Source organism: Myotis myotis, unplaced genomic scaffold, assembly GCF_014108235.1.
Source record: "Myotis myotis isolate mMyoMyo1 unplaced genomic scaffold, mMyoMyo1.p scaffold_m19_p_4, whole genome shotgun sequence".
NCBI lineage: Eukaryota > Metazoa > Chordata > Mammalia > Chiroptera > Vespertilionidae > Myotis > Myotis myotis.
In genome coordinates this window covers 64126937-64154792 of record NW_023416346.1, presented here as the reverse complement: position 1 = coordinate 64154792, position 27856 = coordinate 64126937, and the positions used below count along the sequence as shown (strand labels likewise).

The 27856-nt window shown below is 38.2% G+C and overlaps 1 protein-coding gene across 9 annotated transcripts in view; it reads left to right on the top strand.

The window, feature by feature from the left end:
* DIAPH2 (diaphanous related formin 2) overlaps positions 1-27856 on the top strand; it is a 939982-nt gene that overhangs the window by 481839 nt on the left and 430287 nt on the right. For all 9 annotated transcript variants that reach the window (XM_036305330.1, XM_036305327.1, XM_036305331.1 and 6 more), the window contains one exon: positions 18158-18287. In XM_036305330.1, the coding sequence (XP_036161223.1) occupies positions 18158-18287 (130 nt within the window). The remainder of the gene's footprint in view (positions 1-18157; positions 18288-27856) is intronic.

Sequence of the window (27856 nt, the reverse complement as noted above, 5' to 3'; positions counted from 1 at the left end):
AACCAATACTGTGCCATAACTATACTTGTCGACATCATTGTGACTAAACAATGAATACTTCTTTTGGGTAGTATGGCTAGGAGAGATGAATAATTATCTAGTTTGCAAAAAACCTTTTTTGTTGTTCTTGATGAGTTCTCCATATATCAGGGGTAGCAATAAACAATTTCAGCTCTGGAGCAGGCGAAAAAAAATATGATTTATGGGACTAGCTGTAGGTCTTCCTTGGTTCGTCACAAAGACTATTTCCAGAGACGATTTAAATGAACCCAGCTGGCTTAGTATTCTGTGAATTGCTGTAGTCATTTTCTGAGTTTAATCTTATGGCTGATTTTGTAATTCTCACAGTAGGGGAAAGTTGACAACATGAACAGCATTTAGTGAATATAATTAGTAAGTTTGAAAACAAATGCCTTTTTACGCTATGAAAACTCTGTTTGAAGAGGATTTCGACCCTGTATGAAACTGTTGTTCAAAAAATGTGGCTACTGTGACTGAGTGTGACAGATCATCTTGGAAAATGATTTTTCTGTCACAGGAAGCCATACTAGTGAAGGCCTAGTATAACTTTAGGTAGGAAGGCTGATAGCCATGGGAAGGGGGTTTATAAAGCAGCAGCTAATATCCAAATAAAACTCTGAAATCCAGTTATTTCTGTGATAATATTCGGGAATCTAAGAACTCTTTATGTACAATTGACCCTTGAACAACATGGCGGTTGGTGGTGCAGATACTTTTGGCTCCAAAGTCAGCCATTAGCATCCGTGGATTCAACCAACCATGTTTCAAAACTGTATTATTGATCTCTGGTTGGGAAACCATGGTTTGGGCCAACAGTATTTACTGAAAAAAATCTGTGTCTAAGTGGACCTGCACAGTTCAAGGATCACCTGTACATATAAATAATTTTTAGCTAGTAATCGGGCAGCAAGTTGGCCATATTTATTGAGAACTTACTTTCTGTGGAACCCTGTGCTAGATACTTTGCAGGTATAAAGAGAAATAAAGTATAATCTCCATTCCTTGAGGGCCTCAGGTGTGATAAATTGTAATGAATGGAGACTTGATGGGCTGGTGAATGCGCAATGCAGTGTACAGATGATGTGGTGTAGGATTGTGCACCTGAAACCTGTATAATTTTGTTAACCAGTGTCTCCCCAAGATATTCAAGAAAAAAAATTGGCAAATAAGAAATGGGTTATGACAGTGTGTATATTAGTGAAGAATCTATGGCAAATAAATGCCTATAAAGAAGGTCAAGAAATGGTCTACAGTTTGACTATAATTTACTCAACTTCTGGGCCACAAAAACAAACAAAAAACCCACACAAAAAAGACAAGAGACAGGGAGGGAAATAGGTGAAGTGAGGCAGGGGTTAGGGGGTGTAGGGGTGGCTTTTATATAAATAGCATACTCAAAACCTAATCTGTGGTGCTGTATAAATACTGATTAATGACAAGATTATAGCACACTGTTCCATGACAGCTGGTAATGTAAGGCTGCCCCACATCTTTAGGAAGGAAAATCACAGCACCAGCCCCATTCATGTGTACCTTACTCCTGTCCCCCAGAACATCGCTTAGACTTTGCTTTTTCTGACTTCTGTCATGGGGAACAAAACACAAAGCCTTGATATTTTTTTATTTTTATTTTTTAGGTGTTTATTTATTTATTTGTTTTATTTTGTTTTCCATCACCATTTATCCCTTCTCTGCCCGCTTCCACCTCCACCCACCCCCTCTCCCCACACAATCACCACACTGTTATTTCTTTTAATATCTGCGTTCTCAGAATACTCTCTCCCCCTTTTCCTTTTTATTCTACAATAAAGTATCTTTCAAAATGCTTCTCATAAGTTCCTACATACTTTGTACTATAATTAAGTGTTGTTATTTTTAAAATCTGGGCAAAATAAGTGCCTATTCAAAAACAGTAAGATACTGATACTACTGTGTGACTGATGTATGTTTTGACCCTTCCTGATTCACTAATTGGGCAAAAAATAAAATCATATTTCCTTTAGTAAGAGAATGTCATGAGATTTTACAGAGAAGTTAAATAAGATGAAGAAAGTCAATATTTAATGCTATTTATGAGGGGTCACTCGAGGAGCCAGGCAACATGCTACAAGGAAATAGAAGCTACTCAGAGGCAGTTTAGAGAAAGGATGAATTCAGTTTTAAATTCAAGCAAATAGCTAGGTACTTATCTTAAAACAGAATATTTTACTTGGAAACCTGTGCTGAGGAAAGTGGAAAAGCATTTGGGAAGAGTTGTGGAAGCAAAATGACAAGTATTTTCCATCAATCACAGCCTGGTCCATTCAGATCCCTCTATGTTTCTAAATTCCAGGCTTCATGAAGTCAATGAGAGGCCAGGGTAGTCATCAACTTCTGAAAGCACCTCCTTAGGACTTTGTTGTGTTGTCATTCTTTCAGAAGCAAAGTATGTTCATGACTAAGAGAGATTTGAAATTAACCTGTAATTTTTAGAAGTGACTTTACCAAAGTGTAACTAACATAATCAGATTTACTTATTTTTAGGGATAAAGTTTGATGGATTTTATTATTTGTATACAATTGTGTAACCTTCACCACAATCAAGATACAAAACAGTTCCATCAACCTGTATAGTTTTCTCATGACCCTTTGCAATCAGTCCTCACTCCTAGCTCTAGGAAACTACTCATTTACTTTCTGTTAGTATACGTTTTGGCCTTTTTTCTAGAATTTCATATAAATGGAATCATCCAGTAATGCTGTCTCTTGTATTACTTTGTTTTTATTGCTGTATAACAGGGGTGGGGAATGTCCGTCCTTTGGGCCTTATAAGGCCTACAAGATCATTTGGTCTGGCCCTGCCAAGGCATTAGGGGTGAGTTAATTAAATCTTTGACCAAATATAGCAGGCTAATTTAGGTTTAATTTTAAAAGGTACTATTTTCCAAAGTGTCTATACCATTTCACATTCAGAACTATAATTAAATTGAACCACAATGAAATGTCATTTCATACCCATGAGAATGGCAAAATATTATTAATTTGACTAAGGGCCCAGTGCACGAATTCGTGCACCATGAAAGGAACTGTGGGTCCCTTGTGGTGGCCTGCAGAGATCGGGCCCCAGCTTGTGCTTCCAGGCTGGCATTCCCAGCTTGCACCCCCTGCCTCACAGTCCCAAAGCCCTGCCTGGCATACCGCCGTGGCCTGACACCGCCTCTCACGCGCTCCACCATCCCATCTGTGGTGTGATCATTTAGAACCGGGCCCCCCGCCAACTCCCTCAGGGCTTGGGAGCCAGGCTTCAGCCCCCCCGCCACCACCGCTGGTCTCTATCTGTGGGGTGATTGGTCGGGATCAGGCCCCCCGCCCGGCTCCCTCAGCGCCTCGGAGCCAGGTTGCGGCCCCATCTTCTGCTACCGCCACTGGTCACCGTCTATAGGGCAATCGGTGGGGTGATCGGGCCCCCACTCGCACCCACCTTGGCCTGGCACTGCCAGCTCACCTGCTCCACCATTCTGCTGTGGTCGGGGCCCATTGGGGCTGGCAGCGCCTCCACTGCCGCCCACTGCCAGCGCCACATTGCCAATGCTCGCCATGTTTCGCACCTCCCCCTGGTGGTCAGTGCATGTCATAGCGAGCGGTCAAACTTCCAGTTAAGCTCCCAGTCAACACCGCCTGAGGGAACAATTTGCATATTAGGCTTTTCTTATATAGGTTATTTTGCTATAATAAAAGAATGTTCACAGTATCATCCTATATAATAAATGCCTAATATGCTAAGTGTCCAGTCATCCGTTCAACCAATAAAACCATAATATGCTAATGATATGCTAAGGCTGCTCAACCGCTTGCTATGACATGCACTGACCACCAGGGGGTTGACACTCCGACCGGTAGGTTAGTTTGCTGCTGGGGTCTGGATCAGGGGTCCTCAAACTACGGCCCGTGGGCCACATGCGACCCACCGAAAACATTTATCCTGCCTGCCGGGTGTTTTTGCCTCCACTGCCTGTCCTGCTTAGCAGCCAACTTGTCCTGGGCCCGCAGTGCACATGTGTGGAATGTCTGAGGGACAGTGAACTGGCCCCCTGTTTAAAAAGTTTGAGGACCTCTGGTCTGGATGGTCAGGACGGAGTGAGATGGGCCAGGCACATCCTGGAGCCCTCCCGCAGTCCCTCCCAGGCTGGCCAACCTCCTGTATTCCTCCCTGGCCCCGATCGTGCACTGGTGGGGTCCCTCAGCCTGGCCTGTGCCCTCTCGCAACCCAGGACTCCTTGTGGGATGTCAAAGAGCTGGTTTCTGCCTGATCTTGCAGGCCAGACTGAGGGACCCCACTGGTGCATGAATTCGTGCACCAGGCCTCTAGTTATCGCTAATATCTGTAATGAACCCTCCAAATGGAAACCATATAATGGAAATGTTCAACAGGAGAATATAACTAAAGTTATTTATATTCATATGGTAGAATAGTATATAGTAGTACAAATGAACAAACAGAAATAGCTACAAACATCAGCATAGTTATGTAACTCACCCTGAATAGCTGCTTCTCAATTCTACATTGTAATTATGCTTTACCAAATACTACATGTCTAAGACCTTCAGAGTTCTTAAATAGCTGATACCACTTATGTTGAATCACCAAATGTGATTTACTTACAGTATATATACCTAGCAAAATCAGTTTTATACACCCTTTTGGTGGTGGTGATCATCTTTAAAGCTATACACAGAAAAAAAGAGTCAAAAAACACCAAAAACTATTCCACCCATTCTCAAACCTCATACATATAAAACAGTTTTGTTAAGTAAAATACTCATGACAATAAAAACAGTTTCAGTTAAAAGCTGAAACCATTTCTGAGAAGGAGCCACTTAACACCTTGGAGATATTCATTCTTGGAAACTATTTCTGTATTAATTTAAAATAATTTGATTTTTGTTAAAACTATTCTCAGAGGTATTTCTGTTTGGTACGCCTACTAGAGGCAGGTTGATTAAGGGCACTTCAAAGTAATAGTCCAGCTTTTTCTTTTAAAGTATAGGCATGCTTCCTCACCTCTCTCTGGCCTTTCCTAATGTAAGTACAAATAGTTGTTGATTTGCCACTGGGCCTGGCTATTTGAGGCAATGCATATTGCAGGACGTTCTCCTGGAATGAGCTAGAAGGAAAAATGCTGAGAGGTGAGCAGGAAGAGCAGGAAAGCAACATTTGTCTTCTCTGGGAAATTAACATCATGGATGCTCTGCTGGGCCTGAAGGTGACAATTAAGATGAATCCTTATGCTATTTAATGTTGTCATGGTTTCAAGTTTAAGCTCTCCTTTCACAGGTTGCTACCATAAATTAAGCAAACAGTGAAAAAATTTTAAATTGCTTGACTTTTACACAATTGATATCATCTGTTCCCTTTTTGTTGGAAATCCATTAATACCAACATCAGGAGTATAGATCCAGAGACATAGAAGCATGGAACAGACTATCAAATCTCAGTGGGAAGGTGGGGTGGGAATAGATCAACCAAAGAACTTGTATGGATATATGCATAACCCATGGACACAGACAATAGGGTGGTGAAGGCCTGGGGTGGGGAGGAGGGAGGATTGGAGGGGTCAATAGGGTTTTAAAAGGGGACATGTGTAATACTTTCAACAATAAAGATTTTTTTTAAAAAAAGAGTGTAAAACTGGGATGATCAAGCCTACATAGAGAATTAAGACATCTTCCACTGTAAATTATATTTGGCTGAATTAGTGTCAGCCCTGGTCATGTAGAGCCCAGAAAACCATTTTTGGTGACAGATTTAGAAATAAAACCAGGAAAGCATGTATTAAACCTGGCTGAACATAGCTTCAGAGCTAATGTCTTTATGGTAATTGCAATCCTTAAAAATGCATTATCTTTTTCAATGTTATTGCAGTGTGTGGCGGTGTTGAAGAAAGCAATAATTTGTAAACAACCCTTGGCAGAGAGCACAGAACTTCATTTTGTTTAAATAAAGGAGGCTAACATTAGAATTCATGCGCTGTATCAAGACTGGCAAGCAGTAGTCGTTGTTTTGATATATGCACTGGAGCATTCATGATTGCTTAAATATTAACTGTTCCATAAATATACAAATATAATAGGGAGAAAAGAAGCCTTGATTAGGGAAAAACTTTACTAAAAAGAAATGAAATTGAATTATCTGATTGTATTGCTAGTTTAGATGGGCTTATTCCAATCACTCAACCAGATTGCCTCACTGTGTTCCACTCTCTCCTTTCCTTCCAAGGACAATCCAATCTAAATATATTGCACAGTGTTGCTGTCTGTCAGATGCTTTCCTTGACACAGAGGGATTAGGCCATTCTGGATTTTCCTGAGTACAGGTTTTGTTGATAAGTTTGCTGAGTTTCATATGGCCATATGTATAAACACCAAAGGGTAAAATGTTGGGGGCGGGGGTTGGGGGGCTGGTCTAAGGCCTTCCTTCACATTCAATCTATGTATACCTAGACTTTTATCTCAAATTAAAATTTTCATACACTTTAAAGATGGACCTGCTTATAAATGTCCTGAAGTTTTTCCTTTAGTAATATCCACACTGCTTTGCTACTTCAATTCTTTAGTTCCATATATGCAAATCAGGTTAGTCTCTGATAAATACTTGCACTATAGCAATTCATGCAAGGATACCTGGTGTTCCTCCTGCACATTCTTGCCTCTTTCTGAAGGAGAACATTTCTCACAGCTGGCTGGTTATGTACTCCTTTACTCACGCTGATAATTCTCTGTGCACTCTGCAAGCTGGATGTAAGGATTCTTTAGGTGGGGGCACAAGGTCCCTGGCTTTGGTCCTCTATAATGTCTGGTAGGTAATGCATGAGCACATTCTCACTCTTGGCCTTGACCTCCAAATGGGGCTGCCAGCACAGGAAACACAATATCAGACACAGGGCCTGTGCCATGGACAGGGATGATGCTTTTTCTCCTTTTGCTGTCTTTTTCTTTACATCCATTCACCCACTGTGCTCTGTCTCTGCAGGTTCAGGTTTCTACAGGTTCATATGAATCAACTCTATGGCATGTGGCTTGAGGCATTTGTCTCCTTAAAGCCCCAGTCCACATTAGCCCTGAAGTTAGTAGTGGTGAAATACATTTGCATGCAAGATTTTTATGGAAAGCTTGCAACCTGATGTCTGCAACTAGAATTTTATATTCTCATTCAAAATTATTGAATAAATATTTAAGCAACAATTCATATTTTCCAATAAGAAGTGAGTCTGTAGCTTGAGTTAGAGTTGAAAAGCAAGAATGATCTGCTGGGTTATCTAGTTCATCACTCTGGTAATACACAGTAGACAGGACACCACAGCATCACTTTAAGTGTATTTTCAATACAGTCTTAGGTGAAAGAGGAGGGCTACTTGGAAGACTTATGAACAATGTATTTAGAATCTTCACAGCTTGGAGCATATTGTTTGGGTCATCTGCTCTTGGATAAGTAGATGGTCAATTATGATACAAATCAGTCTCATTTTCATGTAAATTAATTAAGAACATTCACAGTGATTCTGTCCTTCACATGCCACAAATTACTAGACAATTCCTCTCTAGTTTTAAATTGACACTAAGCTTTGAAATTATGTTGACACTTCAACTTGTTATATGTAAAGGTAATTAATTATGAGAGGGCCCAGGCAAGCTGTAGGCAATTGCCTGCATCTTTTTGCTTGGAAATTTTCTTTAAGGAAGTCATGTGGGTCTCAAAATTTAGCATGTATCAGAAATGCCTAGAGGTGATACCAGAATTTTTTCCAGTATATTTAAACACAGGTTGGTAAAGACTACCCTCAAAGTTTCTGATTTAGTGGATTTGGCCCCCAAATCTGCATTTCTCCCAAGTTCCCAGGTGATGCTGATACTGCTGGTTCAGGGACCATGGTGTGAGAAGCAGAGAGGTAGTCATTGCCCATCCATTCTCCTTTCTCATGATTTTTAATTCGTAGTTCTTGCATTGCTTCATCCCCTCAGGCCTAATTATGCTGAACTTATTCAGGAGAAATAATTATAATACCTTTTGTCACTGGCCTCACTATTTTCCAGCTGTTGTCTCTGCTGCCCCTTCTAACTATTACCTAGTTATTATCCACAGTCAATATTTTGAATACATTAACTTACACTTTACCTCCCCTTTCTGGCTATCCATTATTTTAATTTTGCACTCCGGCACTGTATTAAAACTGTGCTTTGAAGGTCACCAAAGATTTCTCTAATCATCAAATTGGTCCTAATTATCTTTGGCCTCTCTCAAACATTTATTCATTTAATGAACATTTACTGAACAGAATTGACATATTTCTCATTTTTAAGGAGTTCCCAATCTGATAGGTGATACTGATAGTGTAAACACAAATATATATTGTGGGACAAATGCTGTAACTGGATTATATATAAATCACCATGGGAAAACAAAATCAGCATTTATTAATTCTGCTCAGGGAAGTTGAGAAAGGCTCATTAGCACCACTCTCTAAAACCCTCCCCACTTCTGCCCCTCCTCACATCTTCTTCATTGACCATGACACTTAATTCAGTCCAGTATCTATTAAACCCCCAGCATACCTGTTACCATGCTGTGTTCTTGCACCAATTCTGATTAACTGTGTGACCTACGTTAAGCAACTTAAGTATTCCAAACCTAGCCCCTTATCTATAAAATGGGCATATTCAGAACTACTTCACAGTATTGTTTTGATAATTTAAAAAAAGTGATACAGCCCTAGTCAGTTTGGCTCAGTGGATAGAGCATCAGCCTGTGGACTGAAGGGTCCTGGATTTAATTCTGGTCAAGGGCATGTATCTTGTTTGCAGATTCCCCGGCTCTGGTCGGAGTGTGTGCAAGAGGCAACCAATCAATGTGTCTCTCTCACATCAATGTTCCTCTCTGTCTCTCCCTCTCCCTTCCACTGTCTCTAAAAACCACTGGGGAAATATCCTTGAGTGAGGATTAACAACAATAAAAAAAGGTGATACATAAAAAGCACTTATCAAAGTGCCTGGCCCATAGGCATATGATAGATGGGTAACAGATGTTGGTCCCCTCCCCCTTAACAGAGGAATAGGATACTACCACCTGATGATGGAAGAAGGGTATCTAAGGTGAGGAAGATCAAGGCAAATGGAGAGAAATCTTCACCCATTTGTGCATTCAACAAATATGTATTAAGGTATTAAGTACTGATTATGTGCCAGTCATTGTTTTGGATTCTGGGTATATAAACAGAGGCCTAGCTGATGTGATTCAGTTGGTTAGGGGTTGTTTAGTGCACTAGGAGGTTGCTGGTTTGATTCTCACTCAAGGGCACATGCCCGGCTTGCTGGCTCAATCCTGGGTAGGCCGTGTGTAGGAGGCAGCCAATCAATGTTGTGCTCTCACATCGATGTGTCTATCCCTTTCTCCCTCTCTAAAAAATCAACAAGCTATTAAAAGAAAAACTGAATGGAGAAGACAAAAAAAAAGCCCTGCACTTGTGTATCTGACATTCTAATGGAAAGAGTTGTTCAGTAAATAAGTAAATAAAATATATAGTATATTTGAGATATTGCTGTGAATAACAATAGAAGAAGGAGGTGGTAAGAGGTGTTAAGAGAGTGGATTTCAATTTTAGATAGAGTGGCTAGGAAAGACCATGGTGAGAGAGTGACTTTTAAGAATAGATCTTGACAGAGGGCAAAGATGCAGGTAAGTAAAAGCAAAACCTTCCAGGCAGAGAAAAAGCACTCATAACCACTCTGAGGGAGATGCATACCTGGTGGATTCAAGGAATAGCAGCTAGGAAGCCAGCACAGCTGAAGTGGGTGCTGAGGGCTAATAGCTAGAGCTAGACATATGGTCAAGGTGGTAACAGGGGCCCTGAGCACAGAGGGAATTTGAGGTTCTTCTAATGACTCTCTCTGTGGGAAGATGGGAAACTAAACCTGGCTCTCTTCACTTCTAATCTGGATAATGATCTGGTCATGATAAAGTATTATCTTATTCAATTGTGCAAGTGTGTGAACACAAGTATTATTTAATGCCCATTTTAGAGATGGGAAAGCTTAGACATATAGTGTTAAAGTAACTTGCCCAAGGTTGTACAACTAGTGAATGATAGAATCAAGGTTCAAAACCAATTCTGTCTGAATACAAAATCTGTGCTAATAACTACTCTGTTTAGAAATTTGAACTTTATGATTTTTTGAGGACCATTGGATTTTTTGAAGGAAGAGAGTAACATAGTCATTTGGATGTTTAAAAAACATAATTAGGTTAAATCATCTATATATCCTATATAATAAACAGCTAATATGCAAATGGTAGTCATACCCTCGTGCCCTCGTGCTGGGGCTGGGGGACCTGAGGCCGCACCCCCGCCCCAGTGGGGCTTGACAGGAGACCTGAGGCTGTGCCCCCTGCCTTGTGGGGCTTGACAGGGGTGGGGCCAGCCGGGTCTGGGTCTTGCATGATTTCGAGGTGCATGCGGTTGGGTGGGGACTTGATTCTGGGTCCAATGGCGCACCCTAGACTCTGACAGGAGGGAGATTTTCATATACATTTTACTAATTTTCTTTAATCTCTGACACTTCTATTATAGAGAAAGAGCAAATAGCAATATTAAAATATTTCCTCTAATTAATTCCCTTTTACTGGGCACGAATTTTGTGCACTGGGCCACTAGTATATATATATTAAAGCCTAAGTGACTGTTTGACTGTTTGACCAGTAGCTGTGATGCACAATGACCACCAGGGGACAGACGCCTGATGCACAGGCATGGAAACATGGAACAGACTGATGAATCTCAGAGGGAAGTGGGCAGGAGGAGGGGTGGGAAGGGATTAATCAAAGATCTTATATGCATACTAGAGGCCCAGTGCACAAAATTTGTGCACTCTTGGGGGGTGGGTGGACACCCTCAGCCTGGCCTGTGCCCTCTCACAGTCCGGAAGCCCTTGGAGGATGTCCATCTGATGGCAGTCAGATATCCTTAATGCTGCTGTGGAGGCATGAGAGGCTCCCATCGCCACTGCTGCGTTTGCCAGACATGAGCCTGGCTTCCAGCTGAGTGGTGCTGAGTTTCTGCCATTGAAAGAGCATATACTGACTGGAAAAAATTACCATGTTGAAAGGTATATAGTGAAGGGCATAGCAAATGTAGGTCATGTTTACTCCTGAAATAGAAATTCTTCAGAAAGGAAGTGGTAGTTGAATGGTCTTGAAACATGAGTAGGTATTCACCTGGTGGATAGAAAAAAAAGGGAGAAGGAAGGGAAATCTAGAAAGAGATGTGCAAAAGCACGGTGCTGTTTCACTGCATGGTCTGTCCAAGCAACTGTGATCAGACTGAAGAGAAATGTATGCAGCAGGGACAGGTTAGAAAGGTAGGAACGGCCAGATGGCAAAGGCCTTTTGAGCAAAACCAAGAAGTTTGTATGCTTTTCTAGTAGGTGATGGGAGCCTGTGCAAAAGAAACTTTGAATGGATTCTAATTATTCCAATCATGTATACTAGTATATTCTATAATATATAATATAAAATATTCTGTTCATATATATATTCTATGATGCATAAATTATACTTAAATTATAATTATAAAATTAATTTATAATTAAAATTAGTTAACTGTAAAAAGTTTTTTTAAATGTTTAATTTTTATCCTGACAAAATTAAACATTTGAAAACTAACTTGTTTGGAGAAGTTAAATGAACTGAAATTGTTTGGTTTAGAGGAGACCTACATGCCACAAGAAATTTTAAAACATGAAATACTAAGTATTAGGGCTACTGACCTCTTTTCCCTTAGATTGTAAAAAAAAAAAAAAAAAAGACAACAGTCAACACAACAATAGCTGTCTGGGGTGAATGAATAGAAATTATACATTTTTTGTCAGATCAACAAAAAATGTTTTTGGTGTGCTGCAGAATTTGAATAACTAGTTTATGTGTGCTGTGAGATGAAAAAGGTGAAAAATCACTGGTGTAGAGAATACGACACATGTGAAGGGAACTTTCACTCTGTGAGAGGTGGTTGTACAGAGTGTCCAGTGCTCTCCCACTGAGAACAGAGCAAGAAGAAATAGGCTTAAATCTCAGCAGAAGGGAAAATTACCTACAGAAGGGGTCCTTCAGAGAAAGATTGAGTGTGACTGACGTAGATGATTAAAATGTTGTTTTCTCAGGCTCTCTGGCTGTGTGCTGGTTTCTGTGTGCTCAAATCCCTAATTCAAAGACAGGACAAAGTTCACACATTTTGAAGCTTGAATAATAGCATTTGAAATAAAAAATAATATTTTATATGGCAATTAGTTGTTCATATTTTGCTATCTAAAATTTTGAAAATGTGTTTAACACATCAAATATAAATATTATCTTTCATAATGCAGCACCAATATTTATTAGGAAAAGGAGAAATGATCAGAATTTGCTATAGAAATAGGTGTTTTTCTGTTAAAGCTATTTTGTATTAATGTACCTTTTCAGGAAGTTATTATAGATTAGGTAGACGCAGTTAGTATAAATTCACTTATTAATCTTTATGTGTAACATTTATTGGTCAGATGATTACAATTAAAATCGCTATGTGGTTTATTAACTGATGGCACTTTATCAGTGAAGGTAGTAATTTACTCTATTTTACTTTTATTGTTATCATTCCTTGATAACTCGGCTCGTAAAATATTATAAAATGTTTTGAACTTTTTAAGAGACTTTCAATTTCTGGAACTGCTGTTTGTGTTTTTATTAATTGGAAATATGTACAAGACAGAGGATTGTAGGGTAACCATTTTGTTCATCCTTTTGCATCTTATAAAGAGAAGTCCTATATCCCTCACACTCCTGCCTCACTGTGGCTGCTAAGAGGGAGGGAAAGAGAGCAAGGACAGGAATGCAAAAAGGCACTTGGCTCCTGGCTGTAGAAAACGTTGAAGTGCTTCTCGTCACTGCTGAGCCTTAGGCCATCTGGACAACTATTATTGGAATATTTGATGTTAATTTAAGTTAACATAATTTCTAGTTAACCAGATATCAAAGAGAAATCAATTTTATTTATGAACTAGAGGCCTAGTGCACAAAAATTTGTGCAGTCGTGGGGGTCCCTCAGCCCAGCCTATGCCCTCTTACAGTCTGGGACCCCTTGGGGGATGTCCACCTGCTGGCTTAGGCCCGCTCCCTGGGGGATCAGGCCCAAGCTGGCAGTCAGACATCGCTCTGGCATCCCAGCAGCCCTCAGGGGATGTCCACTTACCAGCAGGGAGCAGACCTAAGCTGCAGTCGGACATCCTTAGTGCTGCTAAGGAGGCGGGAGAGGCTCCCACCACCATCGCTGTGCTGGCAGCCATCAGCCTGGCTTGTGGCTGAGCAGAGCTCCCCCTGTGGGAGCGCACTGGCCACCAGGGGGCAGCTCCTGCATTGAGCATCTGCCCCCTGGTGGTCAGTGTGTGTCATAGTGACCAGTCATTCCCAGTCGTTCTGCTTTTAGGGTCACTTTGCATATTACCCTTTTATTATATAGGATAGAGGCCTGGTGCCCGGGTGGGGGCCGGCTGGTTTGCCCTGAAGGGTGTCCCAGATCAGGGTGGGGGTCCCACTGGGGTGCCTGGCCAGCCTGGGTGAGGGGCTGGTGGCTGTTTGCAGGATGGTCACACCCCTTCAGGTTGGGGGTCCCCACTGGGGTGCCTGGCCAGCCTGGGTGAGGGGCTGGTGGCTGTTTGCAGGCTGGCCACACCCCCTTTAGGGTGGGGGGTCCCCACTGGGGTGCCTGGCCAGTCTGGGTGAGGGGCTGAGGGCAGTTTTCAGGCTTGCCAAGCCCCCCAGCAACAGAAGCTCCCAGCCTCTCCTTTTTTTCTTTTCTTTTTTTTTTAATTCTGGGATTTATTTACCTTCTATAATTGAAACTCTGTAGCCTTGAGTGGAGCTCAGAGCCAGCCAGGGCAGGTGGGAAGCTTGACTTCCTCCATTGCCAGGGGCAACCCAAGCCTCCTTGCTCCAGCTCCATGGCTACAGCCGGCTGTAAGCAGGTATCTGGGGTTTATTTATCTTCTATAATTGAAACTTTGTTGCCTTGAGTGGAGTTCAGAGCCAGCCGTGGCAGGCGGGAAGCTTTGCTTCCTCCATCACTGGGGCAACCAAGCCTCCTGCTCGTTCCAGCTCCATGGCTACCGGCCACCATCTTGGTTGGATTAATTTGCATATAGTCGCTCTGATTGGATGGTGGGTGTGGCTTAAGGCATAGTGACGATGTGGTCAATTTGCATGTTTGTCTTTTATTAGTGTAGATAAACTAACCCAAACTCAGATTAGGTTACTTTTATACTATCCCAAGGAATGTATATATCCAACTAGTACACTTGGAAGAGCAAATTATTGGATAATTACCACTAACCATTTGAATTAATGAAGGTGAATGTTCTTGCCTTCTGTGCTGATATTGAACAACAGTAGGTCCTGAGAGAGACAGTGGCTAATGTGTGAATGGTGTGTTTATGGTAAGAGAGACTGATGTTATGATAGAACAAAGTAAATATATTTTCATAAGTAAACATTCTTTCACCTTATATTTTAATATTTAAATTTTATTTTAAAATGATTGACCTAAGGTTCATATAAATAGAAAAAAACAAACAAACCAAGACAACATATTTCTCATGATTATTCCATTCTAGTTTGAAGCCTTAAAAAGGACTCTCTGTATGAAGTTATTTCAAAAATAAATCTTGCAGCCGAAACTGGTTTGGCTCTGTGGATAGAGCGTCGGCCTGCGGACTGAAAGGTCCCAGGTTCGATTCCGGTCAAGGGCATGTACCTGGGTTGCGAGCATATCCCCAGTAGGAGATGTGCAGGAGGCAGTGGATCGATGTTTCTCTCTCACCGATGTTTCTAACTCTCTATCTGTCTCCCTTCCTCTCTGTAAAATATCAATAAAATATATTTTAAAACAAACAAATAAATAAATAAATATTGCAATACAGATTTAGCAATTTGTCTCCTATACCAACCAAGGTATTTCTTAGCTTGATAAGACAGGCGCTTGGCTATGCTTGCCCATGCTTCAAAGGGAATATTACAATTCTGAGAAAAATACATGCAGCTCTGGCTGGTGTGGCTTTTTGTTGGGGCATAGTTTTGTGCACCAAAAGGTTGCGGGTTCGATTCCCAATCAGGGCATGTACCTGGGTTGTGGATTTGATCCCTAGTAGGTTGGGTGTGGAAGGCAACTGATCCATGTTTCTCTTTCCTCTATCTCTTTCTCTCTCCCTCTCCTTCTCTCCCCTCTCTAAAATCAGTAAAACATATCCTTGGGCAAGGATCTATATACCGGTATATAAAAGGCTAATATGCTAAGTGTCCCTCCAGTTAATGATGTTACGTAGCAATGCCCTGCTTCCTCTCCCTAGCGACTAGCCTCCTTTCAGTTTCTTCAGCCCAGGAACATGACTTGCTTTATAGCCAGGTGGAAATATTTTACACTTTAACCAGATGTTTGTGAAGCATTTTCCTATGCCTCATCTCATTTCATCCTCACAGAAGTCCTGGAGTAGGTAGATAGGAGACTCAGTAGAATCCTATTTTCTTTTCATTAGCCGGAACATGGAGATTTAGAAAGTTTAGAAACTTGACCCGACTGAAAAGAAGTAAGAAATGGTGGACCTTAAAAATGACTTCAGGTTTTCTCACTGTGCAGAATATAGTCAAACACTGCTGCAGTTAAATAATTTATCCTTTGTTCTCCATGTGTGATCTACAATAATAATCTGCTTGATGTTGATATTTACTGCTGTGTTGCTGACATTTACCTAAAAGAGAAGTTGTGGGGCTTCACTTGGCTGGAAAAAGTTTAGCTACATCAGAAAGCTGGTCTAATTAAGCAAGTTTATTCCATATCTATAAAAGGCTAAGTTGACTCGCTTATGTGTTATACATATAAAGCTTTTGCTGGCGCCACTCGCACGCATGTGTCTCGATCTGTCATTTTCTACTGTGAATTTGGTTGACACTTCTATTATAGAGAAAGGGCAAATAGCGATATTAAAATATTTCTTCTAATTAATTTCCTTTCAATGTGCATGGATCCATGCACTGGGCCAATAGTTAATACAATAAAATAAAATAAAAATAAAAAGTACATGCATATTCTGTCTACAACTCTTTCTGATTTTGACAAAGATACCAAGATATTTATTTAACTGAAATATTATGCTCTATCTTTTTAAAATATAACCATTGATTCTACTAAATTTCTTAACAGAAATAAAATTAATGGACCTGATTCTGAATGAATAGTTACCAATTAAAAAGTTTTTGAAAGTTAAGCATGTATAAGTATTCATGTCAGCAGCTGAAGTTTTCAGTCATCCATAAAATTGACATATGAGCGCAATGCTCTTTTTTTATTTTTATGTTTTACTTTCTAGTGTTGGCCATGTGCATTTAAAAAATATAATATACTTGTACAATTTGGTGTCCTGAAAAATTGGGTGGGTTTTTGTTGTTTTGCGTGTGTGTGTGTGTGTGTGTGTGTGTGTGTGTTTCATCACAAAATTCATAAAATATAGATTAATTTCCTTTCCCTTCGGAAGATGTACCTTCATTTTCTCTAACTTTTAGGATTTTAGGATTTAGGAATTCAGGTAATTTGTGTGAAAAAAGTAAATGCTAATTTTCTTATTAGTTGGAATATCCAGCATCCTCTGAAAATGATACACTTCGTGAACATGTAACACTATAATCCCAGGTAGAGACCTCTCCTTAGGAAAGAGAGCTTCCCATTGATTCCAATACAGCCACAAGCCTTACTTAAGACAGATTGCCCTTGAGGTTTTTGGTGCTTTTTGTTCTTATAGCTTGTCCTTGAATTGTGTCATTTCAACCTTGTGGTGCTTTAAAGTGTTTGGTGAATCAAACTAATAATGCCAAGTTTTACATATTTTACCTACCTGGGATAAGGTAATCCTAGAAATTATAAAAGAAATAATTGTGACCACTTGAAATTTCAACATCATGCCTCCTGTGACTGTTTCTTTTGAGCCTTGAGAGTAATATTTCTTTGAAGTTTTTTATGTCATTGGGCTGTAAACAGTTGTTTAAAATCTGTAGCACAAAAGAGATTCAATATGGACTGATTGTCCAAATGCAATTTTTTTTGGTCTAAGTCACTAAAACAGTAAGATGAAATTCCTCTGTAGTTAGCTAAATATCCCCCACAGCCTTTTTATAAACCTGTTTGTGAAGAATACTCTTTTATTTGAAACAGAGTAATCCTTAAAGCGAAAAACCCCGAATCAGTATGAACATCAGTAGACAAATCCATCATCTAAGGATTATAGAATTAAAACATCCAACAGAATGAGAAAACTTGATACTTTATGCCATATTTATCCTTTGTTTTTCAGTAAATCCTTGATTTCATTTGCAGCTTAGTCTAGTATGAGAGTTATATTAAGGAAAACACTTAGATTCTCATCATAGATTTTTTTATTTTATACTTTAAAGATTTTTATGATTCTAACTGTAGCATCTCTTTCCTAGTGTCTCTACAAAGGAAATATAATATGTAAGCATACAAATAAACTTTGTCATATTACCATGATTGCGTGCTCAGATTCTGTTTATAAATCTGCATAAGAAGTTGTCAGTTATTCTTTTTTGATGGCCCATGCAAGTAAAGGAGGGTAAAATGTGTTTACTCTTTTACATTAATTTGCATCAATGATGGCTAGAAATAAATATAACTCCACAAAGGAAACTTACTTTCCAGAATATATTTCTGTGATAAATCGAAGAACAGAATGCTGATAACATAAGCACACATTAACTTGGGTTTCTATTATTAATATTTGAATGAAAGTTGTTTTCTCATGAAAAGAATCATTCATTTTACCATGATAATTTATACACTTTAAAAATAGATTCACATTTAATTTTTCATTTTTTGTCATCTTTCTTGCTTTTAAAATGGGGGGAAGGTCATTTTAAAATTCAGAGCATTATTATTAGACCCTACTGGAACCTACCCCAAACTTATTTTTTAATTAGTCATGATGAATTGAGTTTATTCATTCCACTTATTTAAGAAAAAAATTTGTATTTGTTACTAAAAAAATACTAATATTTTTGTTTTTTTCATTCCAGATAAGAGATACTAAATCAGCAGATCAAAAAACAACCCTCTTGCATTTTATTGCTGAAATTTGTGAAGAAAAATACCGGGATATCCTGAAATTTCCTGAAGAACTGGAACATATAGAAAGTGCAAGCAAAGGTAATTGATTTTAACTGCGTTGAGACTACTCCTTGTTAAGTATTATATTTTAAATGATAGGATTAAATAATCTATAAACATTAACCTGCAACGGATGTACGTGCCCTCGACCAGAATCGAACCCAGGACCCTTTGGTCTGCAGGCCAATGCTCTATCCACTGAGCCAAACCTGCTAGAGCAGGAAACATTTTTGAAGGTGAGAGTATATATGTGGAGAAGTACATTGTCCCTCATAAATCGTATATTTCAAATTGCACTGTTGTAAATACATTTCTCTATAACTCTGAGGATTTTCAGTAAGGGAACAAAAGCATGTACATTTCCCAAGTTTATTACAATCCATATAAACCAGTTATTGTCATTTGAAGGGGGAAAACGTGTGTCTATAAAGCTCAAAATCTTTTTTGTGTAATATTATTCAATGGTCATCTCTGCTGGTCTGGTATTATCAATCAAACCCTCAACATATTTCTTTTTTTAACTTTTATTTTTAAAATTGCTTTAATTAATGTCTAATGTTGATTTTTTTATTCTTGTTAATCATCACTAGAAGATTTTTTTTCATTGATTTTTAGAGAGAGTAGACGGGAGGGAAGGATAGGAGAGAGAGAGAGAAACATTGATGTGAGACATGGATTGGTTGCCTCCTGCACACTTTCTGACCAAACCAGGGATCAAACCTGCAACTCAGGTGTGTGCCCTTGAGAAAGAAATGAACCCACAACCCTTCAGTGTGTGGGCTGATACCCTAACCACTGAGTACCTGGCCAGGGCAACATATTTCTTTAATCCACTGTGTTGCATTTTGTGGTCCAAGGAACAGAATAACACTAGGAGACAAATGATGACTCCATAGTACTATTTATTTGCTTTCCTTTTTATAAAAAAAAAACTTTATAATATGATGGAAAATTTTACTCACTACAACTTTAATAGCAACTTTCTGGAAATTGCTTTTCTAAAGAATTTCTATATCTTGGTCCTTGAATTTAAAAGCACACCTTTGTGCCCGACCCAAGTGGCTCAGTGGTTGGGTGTCAACCTATGAACTAGGAGATCATGCTTTGATTCCCAGTCAGGGTACATGCCTGGGATGCAGGCTCCATCCCCAATGTGGGGTGTGCAGGATACAGCCAATCAATGATTTTCTCTCATCATTAATGTTTCTATCTCTCCCTCTCCCTTTCTCTCTGAAATGAATAAAAATATTGTAAAAAACCTAAAAACACACCTTCGTAACTAGAGGCATATTTACTAACATATAACTAATGTAGAATAATATCAATATTTATAAAATTTATATTATAATTTGAAACATGAGAAATGTCATAAAAAAAGATCAATTCTGAAATTATATCATTTCAGGACTATTCTTAATTTTTATTGCCCTTTATCAGAATTTTTCCTAAATTTTATTCCTTTAACATGTAGATCAATTTCAGAAAGATTTTGGGAGGAAGCATATCAAGTATATTTTTAAATAAAATAAAATGATCTGTCAGTTTTACAATGGTGATTTTTAATTCTTACATTTAAGGACACTTTTCATGAATATAACTGATAAACATATCTTTATCCAAAATAATCTGTAACAACTCTAAAGAAATCTGATTGAGTTTATATCAGCTTTCATTGTTATATCTAAACTAGAGGCCCGGTGCACAAAAATTTGTGCACTGGCGGGGGTGGGGGGTGGGGGGTGTCCCTCAGCCCCACTTGTGCCCTCTCACAGTCTGGGATCCCTCAGGAGATAACCACCTGCTGGCTTAGACCCGCTCCCCGGGTGGCAGATGGCAGGCCGATTCCTAGGTGCCTGCCCCGCCAGGTCGTGCACAGGGCAGGGACAATCAGGGGGTTGGGGCACCGCCCCAGGTCCCGCACAGGGCAGGGCTGATCTGGGGGTTGGTGCGCCGCCCCCAGTTGTGCGCAGGGCAGGGCCAATTGGGGGGTTGTGGCGCCGCCCTGGGTCGCACACTCAGCAGGGCTGATCCAGGGGTTGGGGCCCCACCCCGGGTCGCACACTGGATGCCCGGTGGGCCGGCGGATCGCTGCTGCCCCATCTGGTCGCATACAGGACCCCCCCCCCCCACCAAGGATCTCAGATAGCAGGCCCAGATGGCGGCAGGGCAAGCGGGATGGTGCTGTCCCGCCCTGCCTGCAGTATGCAAATTTGCCGCCATCTTTGTTGGCGATTAATTTGCATATCATGCTGATTAGCCAATGGGAGGCATAGCAAAGGTACGGTCAATTACCATGTTTGTCTACTATTAGATAGGATACTTATTTATCTATATCTATGTCTATGTCTATATCATATCATACACACTTTTAGCAACTGCTATTGATGAAGGTACCCTAGAGAGCACAGCTTTTTGAGTTAGATTTTATAAAGTTCTACTCCTTGCTCTATCACTTATCAGTTCTGTAATGTTGAACTAGTAATTAAAACTTTCAAGTTTTTGTTTCCTCATCTATAAAATGGAAATGATAGTGACAATAAGATGAAATGAATTACCATGTTCAAAGTACGTACTGACAGGCTTGGCACATAGTAATTACCCAGTTGTTGCTATACCGCTATCTTTATTATAGTAATTAGTAGTAGTAGTGGTAGTAATTGATGTACTACTCTAAATATTATAGCCGTCGCCCTTGCCTTTTTAGAAGGGAATGATCATAATCATAAGGGTACCTATAGTTCCTCTATTCTCAGCTAAATATGTAGTATATTCAGTTCTATTTGTTTCTTGTGTCTGGGCTTTTGATAAATCTTTTCATATTTTTCTCTTACAATATAACCAACTTCTTTCTCACAATCCATTCCAAAAGCAAAATCTCTCTGTTGTATTTTGATTATTTCTGCTTTTATGTATTCTGCCTGCCAGTTTATTCAAAAGACTGTTACCAGAAAGCTTCTTCCTATCTCACTGTTTGGGCCGCAGCAATCCCCATTCTCAAGTTATTTTCACTAGTTCTTTTTCTTTCCCTATGAAATTCTGACTCAGAGTTCTCAACTCAAAAAGTTCTTAAGCGCATTCTGCCTGCTTGCATCCCTCTTTCATTTTCTCCTAGTTTTCATTTCAGTGTGCCCAGGCATATTTTCTCTGGAGCCGTTTTCATTCCCCTCTCTGTGTATGATTTCATGCTGCATCTCATGCCTGGAAATCTCAGCTGCCCAGTTCTCTAAGACAACTGACTATCATTTGTCATATCACTGTTCAGAATCTATTTCCTTTTATTTTCTTCTGAGTATTTTGCTACTAAAACCTTAGGAGAAAATACTTTTGAATTTAGTCTGCAGGGAAAACAAACAAACGAAAAAACCAAAACATGGTAAAAGGTCAAGCCAGTTCCCATTTATTTATAGTTAAATACATTTCCTTGGTATTTGAGTCTAATTTATCTTGTTTGCTTAATGCACATTTCAGTCCTGTCTGAATCTCATTCTCTTACTTTTAGTACTGTGTATAGCATATACTGTGTGTATATATATATATATATATTTTCACAGTCCACCAGCAAAAATAAAAAGAGATCAGTACTATATAGTTCATTTTATTCCATGATGGACTAATGATCATCTTCACAAACAAAACCAAAAACAGTATTTTTTTTAAAACTGAAGGGCTATAGATAAGATGAAACTAATTTAGTTAATGATTGAATTGTATAACTAATATGTGAAGAAAATTGCATGACGACTACTCTCTTATTTCTATGTTTTTGAATTATTAGAACCTGAGTTCTTATTTTGATAGAGTAAGGATCTTTCCTGTCTGGTATAGCAAATACTAGACATTTATTTCAGTTCAGTCCTAAAGGCATAGGCCTCAAATTAACTGGCAAAGAAAAAAAAATTACATGGAAGTAAAAGGAAAACTGAAGTAAAAATATGAGATCCATGGAAAAAGTGTATTTTATAATTGCCTTTATCCCTTATAAAGCTAAACATCTAAAGTTATGTGGGTCCTGGAAGATGCAAACCTGTGGTGTAAACTTAGTCTATTTTCCTAGAGCCCTGCAATGCAAAGATATTGGGGAAAACAAATAATTTTTACATTAAAACAGATCTATATTATGGAGTAGGATGCAAAATCCACATGAATTTTTAAAATAAAACAGATGACTTCAAAGAAACTTCAAACTAGCAGTAGATCCCTAGGGGCATGTGTTCAATCTTCTCTTCCATTAGGAATACTTGGGTGGGAAAATTTATGAAGCGTTGCTCAAAGAATTATAGAGTGGTTTTGTTTTGGTTTGATTTCACTTGTTTATTTATCTATTCAGTGATTATTTCAGGAAGAGGGGAAGCAAGCAGGCTGGGTGAGGGAGGAGAATGCCTAACTTTCTTCTAGATATTCTCATAGCCCTTATGAAGTTCAAAATAAAACACTACAATGTAATTTATTACCAGTGTAATTAATAAAATCATCTTGCTCTGGTCATTTTATCCTAGGTTAAATTATAAATCTGCAGGTCCTCTCATTCATGTTTGGCATACCAATGACTCTTAGAGAGGAAAAAAAAAACTGGTTGCTATAGAGACCCTGATGCCTTTAAATATTTAAAATATTTTTTATAAACCACAATTACCTTTTCCCCAATGATTACTATTTAATATTATGTATATGTCAATGTATATCATTGTATATGATAGATGTATAGATATATCTTGCATAAGGTATTGCTAGTTTACTAGACATTTTGTAAATCCTTTTTTGTCCTCCCACCCCTCATGGCTATCACTTTAACTTTCAGCTTTGAACATTTTTATGGTTTGATTTAAAACCTCTAGTGTTTTATAGGTCAGCTCCAGGGATTAAACCAAAGGGGTTAGTAAAGTTTAATTAAAACTATTCTACTCAACAGGGGAAAATTATATTAATATATTTGAAGGCACTATTAATCCTAAGGTTTTGCATAAATCCAAAATGGGTTTCATTTCAGTTAAATTAGTGCCATCCTACAAAATAAGAGCTGGTTAAATTTCTTATGAACAGTGTTAATTTCTTTTGAATCAAATCAATCTATTATACAATTTAATGACCAACTATATCTTTTGATATCTGCCATCTTTTCATGTCATAATAAGTAACTCTGATTACCTGTTTATCCACTCTGATTTATTCATAGGATTAATAATGATAAAAGTTCAGATTATAGGAAATATTGTAGAGGAAAAAAATCTATGAAATAAAGAAAAAGAAAAAAGTAATATAATAGCAGGGTAAAAAAGTTGGGGGAGTGATAAAACCCATACCAACTTTTTCTGAAACTCCAGAGCTTGCAGAAACTTTAGAAGTCACAGAGTCCTTGCAAAAAGGGACCAAGATGGCAGTTAGTCCAAGTTCATCATTTGACAGTTGAAGATACTGAGGCGTAGAATGATGAAGGAATCATAGTACTGGGTGGAGAGTCAATGAAAGTTTGCAGACCTTGTCTAGAGTTCTTTTTTAAAATACAGTTCAGCTCCATGTTTGCTTCCTTTGTGGTCTACAATATACAACAAATAATTTATGCTTACATATTGGGAAACATAGAAAGTAAATGCTGACCAAGTGAAAGGCTTACTGAAATGTTAATGCTATTTCCTCAATGTAGTGGTCCACATCCTCTCCCCATTTTGACAAAATTATCCTCTCCTTTCTTTCTGTCACAACAGTGTGTTAGCCTTATTTGTAACATAGCACATAGTATACTTGCATTTTTATTTCATTGTTTGCTTCTCTATGTACCTCATAGATTGAGTTCCTCAATGACAAGGAATATGCCCCACGTGTCCCTACAGTCTCAGTGCTAGTGCAGCATGTCAGGGAGAAGTAAATGCTCAATAAATGTTTATTAAGTTGAATCATTGCATATCCTTTTAGTACAGCAGACATATTTGAAAATAAAACATTGTGAGAAGTTCACACATAGAGAATAGCAACCTGAAAATTACTAGTACTGTTTGCTGTAAATACAACAGGAAAAACAAGATAATTCAGAATAAAGAGGACACCAGGACTTACCTGTATTTCCTGGTCCATGTTTTACTTCTTTCAAGGAGAAAGTTAAAAATGGAAACAATCAAGGTAATGTGGAGATACCTAAACTTATGGAGGCCACCAAACCATAAAGGTTTGTGATGAACAGTAAGGATTAAAAGTCTCATAGGAATGAATGGCAGCCGACTGGCTCAATGTAATATCTGCCTAACAGCTGAAACTTCTGTTATTCTAATTCCTGAAAAAATTAATTTCATATTGTCCACTGTTAGTTTTATTAAAAAATCTTTGAGTTATGGAATAAAATCCTACTGTTTCTGGAGCATTTAATGTACAGTGACTCACAGGACCCAATATATGAGAAAGTATTAAACTGTTGGATTTCCTAGCAGATTTAAACTTTGAGTTTTAGTTGAACTTTTTGGAAGCACATAATATACTGATGAAACAAAATATCAGTAGACTTGACCTTACTTAAATGTTACTAATCTGCCCTGGCTGATGTGGCTCAGTTGGTTGGGTGTCGTCCCATGTACTGAAAGGTGGTAGGTTTGATTCTAGGTCAGATGACTGGGTTGCAGGCTCAATCCCTAGTAGGAAGCATACAGGAGGCTGCTGATTGATGTTTCTCTCTCACATCAATGTTTCTCTCTTTCTAAAGATCAATTAAAAATCTTTTTAAAAAATGTTTGCCATCTGAGTTAAACTGCATATACATCATTACATCATTTTAATAAAAAATAAATTGTTTAGTTTCCTTTGGACTTTTCCATACATACTGTTTAAAATAATTTAGAATGTAATTCATTCACCAAGAAATATTTATCATATCAACACCATAAATATCTTATAAAATTTAAAGGAATATTAAGTTTTAGGGAATCAAAGTCATACATTTTCCAGTTTGTTATACTTCTTTCTTCCTTACCCTCACCAAATCAACCCTAATTTTTTTTTAACACAGTGCATTGTTTAAAATAGTAAAAAGAGTAAGAAGTCTAGAACATGTATAGAAAATGTCTTTTCAAACTGAAAAGTCAAAAGGACTTGGGAAAGAAAGTCATGTTTTCTTGGTGATTAGTAATCTAGTTATTACCAACCAGTGTTTTCAATTCATAAGTATAAAAACACTATAATTCACTTTCATTTCTAGAAGAAGCTGTTGAAAACACTAATACCTTCAGTTAACAGTGAAAGGAAGCAGAGACCATGGCCATTTGGATTTAAGAAAAATGTTTTAACATAAATAAACATTTTTTTTTACAGTATAAAGAACTTTTTTTCCTTCTAAACCATTTAAAAATCAGTTGCTGACATGATAGTCCATCACTCCTCTATACTTTAGTGTGTTTTTCCTACAAAGACATTTTCCTATACAACCACAATATAACCATCCAAATTAGGAACATAGCACTGATAAATCACTGCTATCTGATTACTACCATTTTGATTTACCAATTGTCCCCAAAATGATTGAATCCAATATCAAGGTTTATGTTTAGTTTTCGTATCACTTTAGTTTCTTCTGGAAATATCACAGAAGTTGTGTTGTGTTATTCTCATTATATCCTATCTGATGGCACATAATTTTAGTTTGTTCTGTTGCTTTGCTTGCTGGATTAAGGTGGAATTTGCCAGTCTCCTTCACTTTAGAGTTAATTCATTTTCTCTTTATAATGAAATAAATTAAACAGCTCCATTAAGATATATTGAATCAACAAATTTTTATAGGCTTCTATAGGCATTTGTCAGAGTACCGTAGCTTTTGCATCCCAGGATTTTTTCTGCTAGACATTTATATGCGTAGCTTATCTGTCTCAAACCATTGCCTTGCCTGTCTCAGCTTAGGCTTCTGCAGTTTTCCAAACTGAAATGCCACCCCCTTCCCTCAGCCCTTTTGAGCCCTAAGTATCTTTAAAATTAAATTTATTGAAGTGACATTGACTTATAAGATTATGTGTTTCAAGTGTACAGTTCTCTAATACTTCATCTGCATATTGCTTTGTCTTCATCACCCAGAGTCAAGTCTCCTTCCATCACCGTATATTTGACCTCCTTTACTTTCTTCTGTCTGCCCCCACCCACGTCCACCTTCGTCTCCACCATACTGTTGTCTGTGTATATGGGTGTTTTTTTCCTGTTTGTTTTTTTGGTTTGTTTGTTTGTTGCTTTCTGTTTTAAATCCCACATATGTATGAAATCATATGGTTCTTGTTTTTCTTCTGTCTGGCTTATTTTACTTAGCATGATATTCTCAGGATATATTCACGTTGTTGTAAATGGCAGTATTTCATCTTTTGTTATGGCTGAATAGTATTACTTTATATATAAGTACCACATTTTCTTTATTCAGTCATCCATTGAAGGATTGTTTATATGTGTTTTCCGCCATGAATAATGCTGCAGTGACTATAGTAGTATGTATATCTTTATGAATGAATGTTTTAAAAATTTGGGGGTAGATACCTAAAAAAGTGTTTGCTGGGTTATATGGTAGGTCTATTCTAAAATTTTTTAGGAACCTCCATAGTGTTTTCTGTAGTGTCTGTATTAATTTACATTCCCACCAGCAGTTATGAGGGTTCCTTTTTTGCCCAAATCTCTCCAACACTTGTTATTTCTTGTCTTTTTTATGATAGCCATTCTTACAGGTGTGAGGTGGTATCTCATTCTGGTTTTAATTTGAATTTCCCTTAAGCTAGTGAAGTTGAGCATCCTTTCATATATAAAAATATATATGTCCTTAAGTATCTTTTTGAAGTCCCAGCTTAAATCTTACCCCTCCATAATGACTTCCCAACTGTTTGGGCTTTACTTGGTCTCTCACTTCCTTCATCTTCCACGGTACTTACTTGAACATTTTAGTTTGGTACTTGAGCCTTCACTCACTTGCATTATACTCTAAGGCTTTCCATGTTTATGGCTGCATCCTGCCATGATGCTTTCTGAAATAATGTATAATGTGATTTGTCTCCTTTTTAGGGCAAAGTCTAACACAGGACATGGAGAGTAAATTTAGCTCAGTGAATGCTTATTGAACATCAGCCTCATTCTTGTCACTGTCTTTATTAAACCCCACAGTGGGCACTTAAATGAACTCACATATATTTGCAGATATTTAATTTCAACATCTTGAACATTAAGCAACTAATAGAAAACCAGATGTTCAAAAAGCATTATTTAAAACTAATGTATGGTGTTAGAAATCATTATAATGGCTACTCATGGGGTGGGTTGGTTACTGGGAGGATTATGGGGTACCTGGCATGTTCCGTTCTTGATGTGGATCCTGGTTTATGGGTGTGTTTAGTTTGTTGGTCACCTAAGTGCAGAATGTATATATGGTTCAACAAAGCATTTTTAAAAGCCAGTCGTTAAAATTTTTAAAATATGTAATGTCTGAAGAAAAGTGAGAAAGGTGCTGCATTTTAATTCAAAAGGTCTTCATGTGTTAACAGGTGCTTAGTTATGATGATCGCATTCATTGTATAAATATTCGCTGTTCGAGTTGATCTGATGTTATTGTAAATAATTATTATTTTTTAGCAAGTTATATGTCACTTAAGGATTTTGTCTGTGAC